This window comes from Dendropsophus ebraccatus, unplaced genomic scaffold, assembly GCF_027789765.1.
Source record: "Dendropsophus ebraccatus isolate aDenEbr1 unplaced genomic scaffold, aDenEbr1.pat pat_scaffold_2236_ctg1, whole genome shotgun sequence".
Lineage (NCBI taxonomy): Eukaryota > Metazoa > Chordata > Amphibia > Anura > Hylidae > Dendropsophus > Dendropsophus ebraccatus.
In genome coordinates this window covers 1-12,773 of record NW_027209682.1, presented here as the reverse complement: position 1 = coordinate 12,773, position 12,773 = coordinate 1, and the positions used below count along the sequence as shown (strand labels likewise).

The 12,773-nt window shown below is 47.8% G+C and overlaps 1 protein-coding gene across 1 annotated transcript; it reads right to left on the bottom strand.

Annotated features, from left to right (window-relative positions):
* Nucleotides 1–3,598: 3,598 nt before the first annotated feature.
* Nucleotides 3,599–6,911, bottom strand: LOC138775859 (ciliogenesis and planar polarity effector 2-like). The gene is made up of 5 exons (XM_069956056.1): nt 6,732–6,911; nt 4,593–4,745; nt 4,286–4,410; nt 4,080–4,216; nt 3,599–3,985 (listed from the first exon to the last, which is right to left on the bottom strand). The coding sequence occupies exons 1-5, from the start codon at nt 6,847–6,849 to the stop codon at nt 3,715–3,717; spliced, it is 804 nt and encodes a 267-aa protein (XP_069812157.1). The 5' UTR covers nt 6,850–6,911; the 3' UTR covers nt 3,599–3,714.
* Between the last annotated feature and the right edge of the window lie 5,862 nt (nt 6,912–12,773).

The following is a 12,773-nucleotide window of genomic DNA, read 5'->3' as shown; positions in this document are numbered from 1 at the left end:
ATAGAATTCCATTCCATCATTTCCCTGAAAAGGGGTCGGGATTTGATCAAATCACTGAATTTCTTCAGGGTAATGATGGAACGGGGCGGCCATTTCATCATTTCCCGGGATTTCATCAAATCCCTGAATTCTATCATTTCATTGCAACATATACATGGGTGGTGTATGGAGTATGCAGTGTGCTGTTATAGCTGTATATACACAGGTGGTGTATGGAGTCCCATAGTGCTCTGTTATAGCTGTATATACACGGGTGGTGTATGGAGTCCCATAGTGCTCTGTTATAGCTGTATATACACGGGTGGTGTATGGAGTCTGCAGTGTACTGTTATAGCTGTATATACACAGGTGGTGTATGGAGTCCCATAGTGCTCTGTTATAGCTGTATATACACAGGTGGTGTATGGAGTCCCATAGTGCTCTGTTATAGCTGTATATACACGGGTGGTGTATGGAGTCTGCAGTGCCCTGCTATAGCTGTATATACACGGGTTGTGTATGGTGTTTGCAGTGCTCTGTTATAGCTGTATATACACGGGTGGTGTATGGATTCTGTTATAGCAAGGCACTGCAGACTCCATACACCACCTGTGTATATACAGCTATAACAGGGCACTGCAGACTCCATACACCACCCATATATACACAGCTATAACAGAGCACTGCAGACTCCATACACCACCCATATATACAGCTATAACAGAGCACTGCAAACACCATATACACCACCTGTGTATATACAGCTATAACAGCACACTGCAGACTCCATACACCACCCGTGTGTATGTTGCAGTGAAATGATAGAATTCAGGGATTTGATGAAATCCCGGGAAATGATGAAATGGCCGCCCCGTTCCATGATTTCCCTGAAGAAATTCAGTGATTTGATCAAATCCCCGACCCCTTTCAGGGAAATGATGGAATGGAATTCTATCATTTCCCCTGCAACATACCTCCTGTTCCCCGCTCTGCCTCGATCGATCCCGTGTGCTGTGTGATGATGCCTCCGGTCCCGTGTGCTGTGTGATGATGCCTCCGGTCCCGTGTGCTGTGTGATGATGCCTCCGGTCCCGTGTGCTGTGTGATGATGCCTCCGGTCCTGTTTTCTGTGTGATGCTGCTGCTGCCTTCTGCTCCCCTGTCCTGAGTGATGCTGCCTTCTGCTCCCCTGTCCGCCTCCGATCCCTTGTGCTGTGTGCTGATGCCTCCGGTCCCCTGTGCTGTGTGATGATGCCTCCGGTCCCGTGTGCTGTGATGATGATGCCTCCGGTCCCTTGTGCTGTGATGATGATGCCTCCGGTCCCTTGTGCTGTGTGATGATGCCTCCGGTCCCCTATGCTGTGTGATGATGCCTCCGGTCCCGTGTGCTGTGTGATGATGCCTCCGGTCCCTTGTGCTGTGTGATGATGCCTCCGGTCCCCTATGCTGTGTGATGATGCCTCCGGTCCCCTGTGCTGTGTGATGATGCCTCCGGTCCAGTGTGCTGTGTGATGATGCCTCCTGCTCCCCTGTCCGCCTCGTCCCATCCGGTTGTCGTGTTACTTAATAAATATATAGCCGGACTCCTGACTCGTTCCATCATTTCCCTGAAAGGGGTCGGGGATTTGATCAAATCACTGAATTTCTTCAGGGAAATCATGGAACGGGGCGGTCATTTCATCATTTCCCGGGATTTCATCAAATCCCTGAATTCTATCATTTCACTGCAACATATACACAACTCTAAGAGAGTACCGCAGACTCCATACACCACCCATGTATATACAGCTATAGCAGGGCACTGCAGACTCCATACACCACCCGTGTATATACAGCAATAACAGGGCACTGCAGACTCCATACACCACCCGTGTATATACAGCAATAACAGGGCACTGCAGACTCCATACACCACCCGTATATATACAGCTGTAACAGCGCACTGCAGACTCCATACACAACCCGTATATATATATATATATATATATAATATATATATATATATATATATATATATATAGCTGTAACAGTGCACTGCAGACTCCATACACCACCTTATTCTGTATATATGGACACTGCATAGTACAACACCTCTTGTCTGCTTTGGTGTATGTACAGTACCACCCCCGCCCTGCATGCTGTATATGACACACTTCTCTATATATAGATCTAGAACATGAATATATTGGGCACATTCCAGGCCGGATAGCTGAGGCGTGAGGTCACCTGACAGATGAGGCGCGAGGCGCAGTCACGGCTCATTATGGGATGCCTGATATTGTTGTCCCTGTGAGTCACCCTATAAATGGCTGAATCACATCTGATATGGCGGAGCCCCGACTCCTGGGGATGGAGACCTTATCACAGGGAGGGGTCCGGTATGTTACATGGATTATTATTCCACACGTGTCTCAAGATCTACAGCAGCACAGAGTATTTCTGTAGGGGTGGGTGGAGTGGACAGGACTATCAGGAGAGTCACAGCCTCTTCCCACAATCCTCTGCAGGTTCATCCTGTGCTGTAATGGGTGATCATCCCCCAGCCCTGGTGATACAAGAAGCTGAATTAGAGGGACTTTCCACTCAGACATGATAAGATCCCTGGGGGGGTGGAGGCAGTGGCGGGAAGAAGAAACCGAACATGTGACACAAGGAGACATAAATCACTGCAATCGCTTCTTAAAGACCACCCTAACAGACATTGCACAATCCAGAACTTATGGCGGCACTGCCCCTCTGTAAACAGCCTGACATGTCCTGGTCACATGGAGTCAGGGGAAACTTACAGTGAGCGCAGGGCCTGGACAGGGGGCGCTATCAGCCGCTGCTATAACCTGGGGATCAGCGTCTGGGATACACAGAGGGCCTGGACAGGGGGCGCTATAACTAGGGATCAGCATACGGGATACACAGAGGACCTGGACAGGGGGCGCTATAACCTGGGGATCAGTATACAGGATACAGAGGGCCTGGACAGGGGGCGCTATAACCTAAGGATCAGCATATGGGATACACAGAGGACCTGGACAGGGGGCGCTATAACCTGGGGATCAGTATACAGGATACACAGAGGGCCTGGACAGGGGGCACTATAACCTAAGGATCAGCATATGGGATACACAGAGGACCTGGACAGGGGGCGCTATAACCTGGGGATCAGTATACAGGATACACAGAGGGCACTATAACCTGGGGATCAGCATACGGGATACACAGATGACCTGGATAGGGGGCGCTATAACCTGGGGATCAGTATACGGGATACACAGAGGGCGCTATCAGCCGCTGCTATAACCTGGGGATCAGCGTAAGGGATACACAGAGGGCCTGGGCAGGAGGGGCTATAACCTAGGGATCAGCATACTGGATACACAGAGGGCGCTATCAATATCCTATATGCTGATCCCCAGGTTATAGCAGCGGCTGATAGCGATCTCTGTGTATTCTATAACCTGGGGATCAGTGTGCAAGATATACAGAGGGTTTGGACAGGGGGCGCTATCAGCCGCTGCTATAACCTGGGGATCAGCGTACAGGACACAAAGGGCCTAGACAGATGGCTCTATAACTTGGGGGATCAGCATACGGGATACACACAGGACACAGTGAGGAGGCCGCAGTCTGGAAAATATTCTCTGAATTATATAAAATCACAAGAGGAATTTTCACAAAGAATCTAAAATAAATTAAATTATTAAATATAAGAATCTAAAAGGGAAGTCACATGACCGGGTGATCACGAGCGCTGCGCACACATCTCTTCCTGTGATCCGCTCTCTCCAATATCAATGAGTCCAGCAGTGATCTGGTCTCGGTGCCAAAGAATCTCAGCCAGGCCGTTCAGCACCGGAGCAGCGTCCGCCAGTTCTGCCCGCCCATCCAGGCTCCGCCCATCAGTGAGACGGGGACCATTGACGCTCCTTACGCGCATGATGGGCAGCTGCCACGTCTGCTGGAAGTCCCGGAGGTCCTGCTCTGTGACATCTGTGTGCATGAACTGGTCCAGTCTGGTGAGGACGGGGTTAAGGAATCTACTGGATCAGTTCAGCCCTGATCTACAGAGGAAGAGGGTGGAAACAAGTGGCGTCTGTGGAAGGATACTTGGTGCCAATCACCACACGCGCCACCTTCTCTTCTTGGCTTAGTGTTCGGGAGATCAGGGCTGGTACGTCCTCGAACGATGAGCGATCAGTAAAGGAGAAGAGGAAGAGGACGGCGTCAGCATTCTCCTTACAGGCCTGCGGAGACACAATCTGGATCAGCCAGAACACAGCACAACCCTCATCATCCTCTCCCACATAACCTACCGGCAGAATGTGATCAAACTTCTTCAGCGCAGACTCGCCACAATCCCAGAACTGGAAGGCGAAAATGATGGGACGGACGCTGTCCCTGGGGCGCACCGGCCAATACACGCAGGACGTCTGGATCCCTGAGGAGACAAAAAGATGGCCGCCATAACCATCCTCTCTGCCCCCAGCAAATGGTGATAGGGAGCTGTGCTGCAGTGTAAAGTATGGGGATGGGAAAGAGCCGCAGTCTCCACAACAATGGCTGAACCAGCGTCTCTGATACAGACTGAGAACCCCATCATAGTCACCCCCTGCGCCTCACCTGTGGTCTCATGGTGCATGATGGGAACCTCCAGGCCACACAATTTAGCAACGAGGGACGTCTTGCCGACACCACTTTTCCCACAAACAAAAATTTTGTAGCTGGCGACATCAGCCGGAAACTGTGGGGGGAGAACCGGCCTCTCAATGAGCCCTGACAAGAGAGTTAAATGGCGTCACTGAGGAAAGCAAACACAAGCAGCCGCACCATAACATATACAACAGCAGGGGGCGATGTGGAGATAATAGGAGATGTAATATCAGATACAACAGCAGGGGGCGATGTGGAGATAATAGACAGGAGAAGTAATATCAGATACAACAGCAGGGGGCAGTGTGGAGGTGACAGGAGACGTAATATCAGATACAACAGCAGGGGCAGTGTGGAGATAATAGGAGACATAAGATCAGATACAACAGCAGGGGGCGGTGTGGAGGTGACAGGAGACGTAATATCAGATACAACAGCAGGGGGCGGTGTGGAGGTGACAGGAGACGTAATAGCAGATACAACAGCAGGGGGCAGTGTGGAGATAATAGGAGACGTAATATCAGATACAACAGCAGGGGGCAGTGTGGAGAGAATAGACAGGAGACGTAATATCAGATACAACAGCATGGGGCGGTGTGGAGGTGACAGGAGACGTAATATCAGATACAACAGCAGGGGGCAGTGTGGAGATAATAGACAGGAGACATAATATCAGATACAACAGCAGGGGGCGATGTGGAGATAATAGACAGGAGATGTAATATCAAATACAACAGCAGGGGGCGGTGTGGAGATAATAGACAGGAGATGTAATATCAGATACAACAGCAGGGGGCAGTGTGGAGATAATAGACAGGAGATGTAATATCAGATACAACAGCAGGGGGCAGTGTGGAGGTGACAATAGACAGGAGATGTAATATCAGATACAACAGCAGGGGGCAGTGTGGAGGTGACAATAGACAGGAGATGTAATATCAGATACAACAGCAGGGGGCAGTGTGGAGATAATAGACAGGAGATGTAATATCAGATACAACAGCAGGGGGCAGTGTGGAGGTGACAATAGACAGGAGATGTATATCAGATACAACAGCAGGGGGCAGTGTGGAGGTGACAATAGACAGGAGATGTAATATCAGATACAACAGCAGGGGGCAGTGTGGAGATAATAGACAGGAGACGTAATATCAGATACAACAGCAGGGGGCAGTGTGGAGATAATAGACAGGAGATGTAATATCAGATACAACAGCAGGGGGCAGTGTGGAGGTGACAATAGACAGGAGATGTAATATCAGATACAACAGCAGGGGGCAGTGTGGAGGTGACAATAGACAGGAGATGTAATATCAGATACAACAGCAGGGGGCAGTGTGGAGATAATAGACAGGAGATGTAATATCAGATACAACAGCAGGGGGCAGTGTGGAGGTGACAATAGACAGGAGATGTAATATCAGATACAACAGCAGGGGGCAGTGTGGAGGTGACAATAGACAGGAGATGTAATATCAGATACAACAGCAGGGGGCAGTGTGGAGATAATAGACAGGAGATGTAATATCAGATACAACAGCAGGGGGGCAGTGTGGAGATAATAGACAGGAGGATAATAGACAGGAGATGTAATATCAGATACAACAGCAGGGGGCAGTGTGGAGATAATAGACAGGAGATGTAATATCAGATACAACAGCAGGGGGCAGTGTGGAGGTGACAATAGACAGGAGATGTAATATCAGATACAACAGCAGGGGGCAGTGTGGAGGTGACAATAGACAGGAGATGTAATATCAGATACAACAGCAGGGGGCTGTGTGGAGATAATAGACAGGAGATGTAATATCAGATACAACAGCAGGGGGCAGTGTGGAGATAATAGACAGGAGATGTAATATCAGATACAACAGCAGGGGGCAGTGTGGAGATAATAGACAGGAGATGTAATATCAGATACAACAGCAGGGGGCAGTGTGGAGATAATAGACAGGAGATGTAATATCAGATACAACAGCAGGGGGCAGTGTGGAGATAATAGACAGGAGATGTAATATCAGATACAACAGCAGGGGGCAGTGTGGAGATAATAGACAGGAGATGTAATATCAGATACAACAGCAGGGGGCGGTGTCTCCGGGTCATTACCGAACGTTCTCCTCTTCTTCTTCCGTAGAATACACGTCACGTAGTCCCGGCCCTCCGGTGTCTGCAGCCAGTCCGGGGCGATGACACTCCCGGGTTTAGGGACTTGTATTCCGGACATTGTTGCAAACCCGAGAAACGGCTTCAGTCACAGAAGTGTCGCAGCGTTATGACGTCACGCAGGAGCAGATCACGTGTATTATAGAGGCGTGTCCGAGTCATCTAACAGGCGTCCCGCAGCCACGCCCACTTGTCAAAACATCTCAAGTAATTAAGTGAGCGACGTGTATAGTGTTTTAGATGATCTGTACAGTGTATATGTATGATGTATAGGCAGTGTATATGTATGATGTATAGGCAGTGTATATGTGTGATGTATAGGCAGTGTATATGTATGATGTATAGGCAGTGTATATGTGTGATGTATAGGCAGTGTATATGTGTGATGTATAGGCAGTGTATATGTGTGATGTATACATGTATGATGTATAGGCAGTGTATATGTGTGATGTATATGCAGTGTATATGTGTGATGTATATGCAGTGTATATGTGTGATGTATAGGCAGTGTATATGTATGATGTATAGGCAGTGTATATGTGTGATGTATACATGTATGATGTATAGGCAGTGTATATGTGTGATGTATATGCAGTGTATATGTGTGATGTATAGGCAGTGTATATGTGTGATGTATAGGCAGTGTATATGTGTGATGTATAGGCAGTGTATATGTGTGATGTGTAGGCAGTGTATATGTGTGATGTATAGGCAGTGTATATGTGTGATGTATAGGCAGTGTATATGTGTGATGTATAGGAAGTGTATATGTATGATGTATAGGCAGTGTATATGTGTGATGTATAGGCAGTGTATATGTGTGATGTATACATGTATGATGTATAGGAAGTGTATATGTGTGATGTATAGGCAGTGTATATGTGTGATGTATATGCAGTGTATATGTGTGATGTATAGGCAGTGTATATGTGTGATGTATAGGCAGTGTATATGTGTGATGTATAGGCAGTGTATATGTATGATGTATAGGAAGTGTATATGTATGATGTATAGGAAGTGTATATGTGTGATGTATAGGCAGTGTATATGTGTGATGTATAGGCAGTGTATATGTGTGATGTATAGGCAGTGTATATGTGTGATGTATAGGAAGTGTATATGTGTGATGTATAGGCAGTGTATATGTGTGATGTATAGGCAGTGTATATGTGTGATGTATAGGAAGTGTATATGTGTGATGTATAGGCAGTGTATATGTGTGATGTATAGGCAGTGTATATGTGTGAGGTATAGGCAGTGTATATATGATGTATAGGCAGTGTATATGTGTGATGTATAGGCAGTGTATATATGATGTATAGGCAGTGTATATGTGTGATGTATACATGTATGATGTATAGGCAGTGTATATGTGTGATGTATAGGCAGTGTATATGTGTGATGTATAGGCAGTGTATATGTGTGATGTATAGGCAGTGTATATGTATGATGTATAGGCAGTGTATATGTATGATGTATAGGCAGTGTATATGTGTGATGTATAGGCAGTGTACATGTATGATGTATAGGCAGTGTATATGTGTGATGTATAGGCAGTGTATATGTGTGATGTATATGCAGTGTATATGTGTGATGTATAGGCAGTGTATATGTGTGATGTATAGGCAGTGTATATGTGTGATGTATACATGTATGATGTATAGGCAGTGTATATGTGTGATGTGTACATGTATGATGTATAGGCAGTGTATATATATGATGTATAGGCAGTGTATATGTGTGATGTGTACATGTGTGATGTATAGGCAGTGTATATGTGTGATGTGTACATGTATGATGTATAGGCAGTGTATATATATGATGTATAGGCAGTGTATATGTGTGATGTATACATGTATGATGTATAGTCAGTGTATATGTGTGATGTATATGCAGTGTATATGTGTGATGTATATGCAGTGTATATGTGTGATGTATAGGCAGTGTATATGTGTGATGTATAGGAAGTGTATATGTATGATGTATATGCAGTGTATATGTGTGATGTATAGGAAGTGTATATGTATAATCTATAGGCATTGTATATGTGTGATGTGTATGATGTATATGCAGTGTATATGTATGATATATAGGCAGTGTATATGTGTGATGTATAGGCAGTGTATATGTATGATGTATAGGCAGTGTATATGTATGATGTATAGGAAGTGTATATGTGTGATGTATAGGCAGTGTATATTTGTGATGTATACATGTATGATGTATAGGAAGTGTATATGTATGATGTATAGGCAGTGTATATGTGTGATGTATAGGCAGTGTATATGTATGATGTATAGGACGTGTATATGTGTGATGTATAGGCAGTGTATATGTGTGATGTATAGGCAGTGTATATGTGTGATGTATAGGCAGTGTATATGTGTGATGTATAGGCAGTGTATATGTATGATGTATAGGCAGTGTATATGTATGATGTATAGGCAGTGTATATGTGTGATGTATAGGCAGTGTATATGTATGATGTATACATGTATGATGTATAGGCAGTGTATGTGTGTGATGTATTGGCAGTGTATATGTGTGATGTATAGGCAGTGTATATGTATGATGTGTGTATGTGTGATGTGTACATGTATGATGTATAATCAGTGTGGGGCAATGTGGAGGTAATAGGCAGTGTATATATATGATGTATAGGCAGTGTATATGTGTGATGTGTACATGTGTGATGTATAGGCAGTGTATATATATGATGTATAGGCAGTGTATATGTGTGATGTATACATGTATGATGTATAGTCAGTGTATATGTGTGATGTATAGGCAGTGTATATGTGTGATGTATATGCAGTGTATATGTGTGATGTATAGGCAGTGTATATGTGTGATGTATAGGCAGTGTATATGTGTGATGTATAGGCAGTGTATATGTGTGATGTATAGGAAGTGTATATGTATAATCTATAGGCAGTGTATATGTATGATGTATAGGAAGTGTATATGTGTGATGTATAGGCAGTGTATATGTGTGATGTATAGGCAGTGTATATGTATGATGTATAGGAAGTGTATATGTGTGATGTATAGGCAGTGTATATGCGTGATGTATACATGTATGATGTATAGGCAGTGTATATGTGTGATGTATAGGCAGTGTATATGTGTGATGTATAGGCAGTGTATATATATGATGTATAGGCGGTGCAGATGTGTGATGTGTATATGTTTGATGTATAGGCAGTGTATATGTGTGATGTGTATATGCATGGTGTCTAAAGACAGTATGTATTGGGGTTTCCTGTGACCCATCATACACTATAGGGTGACAATAGTATATATATATATATATATATATATATATATATATATATATATATATATATATATATAAATATATTACCCAATGGCGGCCTGGAGGTGGCGTCACACACAGAATTACAGTGGTTACCTCCTCCTGGCTGATCCAACTTTGCTGTAATGTCCTTATATATATTATATATGTAATGTGTGTGGCCCCCACACGGCTGTATGACCTCCCTACAAGGCCTGAGCATGCTCCTGATGAGGTGTATGACCTCCCTACAAGGCCCGGGCAGGCTCCTGATGAGGTGTATGACCTCCCTACAAGGCCCGGGCATGCTCCTGATGAGGTGTATGACCTCCCTACAAGGCCCGGGCATGCTCCTGATGAGGTGTCTGTATGACCTCCCTACAAGGCCCGGGCATGCTCCCGATGAGGTGTCTGTATGACCTCCCTACAAGGCCTGGGCATGCTCCTGATGAGGTGTATAACCTCCCTACAAGGCCCGGGCATGCTCCTGATGAGGTGTCTGTATGACCTCCCTACAAGGCCCGGGCATGCTCCCGATGAGGTGTCTGTATGACCTCCCTACAAGGCCTGGGCATGCTCCTGATGAGGTGTATAACCTCCCTACAAGGCCCAGGCATGCTCCTGATGAGGTGTATGACCTCCCTACAAGGCCTGAGCATGCTCCTGATGAGGTGTCTGTATGACCTCCCTACAAGGCCCGGGCATGCTCCTGATGAGGTGTATAACCTCCCTACAAGGCCCGGGCTTGCTCCTGATGAGGTGTCTGTATGACCTCCCTACAAGGCCCGGGCATGCTCCTGATGGGGTGTCTGTATGACCTCCCTACAAGGTCCGGGCATGCTCCTGATGAGGTGTCTGTATGACCTCCCTACAAGGCCCGGGCATGCTCCTGATGAGGTGTCTGTATGACCTCCTTACAAGGCCCGGGCATGCTCCTGATGAGGTGTCTGTATGACCTCCCTACAAGGTCCGGGCATGCTCCTGATGAGGTGTCTGTATGACCTCCCTACAAGGCCCGGGCATGCTCCTGATGAGGTGTCTGTATGACCTCCTTACAAGGCCCGGGCATGCTCCTGATGAGGTGTCTGTATGACCTCCCTACAAGGCCCGGGCATGGTCCTGATGAGGTGTCTGTATGACCTCCCTACAAGGCCCGGGCATGCTCCTGATGAGGTGTATGACCTCCCTACAAGGCCCGGGCATGCTCCTGATGAGGTGTATGACCTCCCTACAAGGCCCGGGCATGCTCCTGATGAGGTGTCTGTATGACCTCCCTACAAGGCCCGGGCATGCTCCTGATGAGGTGTATGACCTCCCTACAAGGCCCGGGCATGCTCCTGATGAGGTGTCTGTATGACCTCCCTACAAGGCCCGGGCATGCTCCTGATTAAGTGTCTGTATGACCTCCCTACAAGGCCCGGGCATGCTCCTGATGAGGTGTATGACCTCCCTACAAGGCCCGGGCATGCTCCTGATGAGGTGTCTGTATGACCTCCCTACAAGGCCCAGGCATGCTCCTGATGAGGTGTCTGTATGACCTCCCTACATGGCCCGGGCATGCTCCTGATGAGGTGTATGACCTCCCTACAAGGCCCGAGCATGCTCCTGCTGAGGTGTATGACCTCCCTACAAGGCCCGGGCATGCTCCTGATGAGGTGTATGACCTCCCTACAAGGCCCGGGCATGCTCCTGATGAGGTGTATGACCTCCCTACAAGGCCCGGGCATGCTCCTGATGGGGTGTATGACCTCCCTACAAGGCCCCGGGCATGCTCCTGATGAGGTGTCTGTATGACCTCCCTACAAGGCCCCGGGCATGCTCCTGATGAGGTGTCTGTATGACCTCCCTACAAGGCCCGGGCATGCTCCTGATGAGGTGTATGACCTCCCTACAAGGCCCGGGGATGCTCCTGATGAGGTGTATGACCTCCCTACAAGGTCCGGGCATGCTCCTGATGAGGTGTATGACCTCCCTACAAGGCCCGAGCATGCTCCTGATGAGGTGTCTGTATGACCTCCCTAAAAAGACCAGGCATGCTCCTGATGAGGTGGCTGTATAACCTTCCTACACCGCCCGGGCATGCTCCTGATGAGGTGTATGACCTCCCTACAAGGCCCGGGCATGCTCCTGATGAGGTGTATGCAATGGCGGATTATAAAGTGGGCGGTTTGGGCGGCCGCCCGGGGCCCGAGGCTCCGGAGGGCCCATGCCACGCCGCCCACATTATAACGCCGCTGCGGCCCGCCCCCCCCCCCCCCCCCCGGCCACTGCAGGCTCTTGTGACCGCAAGCATTGTTTTGCTTGCGGTCACAAGAGTCCTGCTCTTACTGTCCCCGGCTGTTGCGCAGCTGCCGGGGGTGTCCCGCCCTATCCCCCGGCAGCGCGCGCATCAGACAGCTCCCCATGCACCTGTGGCTATGACTTCCGGCGCATGGGGAGCTCTGTGATGCGCGCAACAGCCGGGGGACAGACAGAGCCTGCAGGACAGGAGAGGATCGACGGGGGAACGGGTTGTAAGGTGAGTTTTTGTTGTTTTGTTTTCTTTCTTGGGGGGGGGAGAGGGGGGACCGTGCATAAGGGGGAGGGGGAAGAGGGGGGACTGTAGTATAAGGGGGAGGGGGAAGAGGGGGGGGGGGACCCGTGTATAAGGGGGGGAAGAGGTGGGACCGTGTATAAGGGCGGGGGGAAGA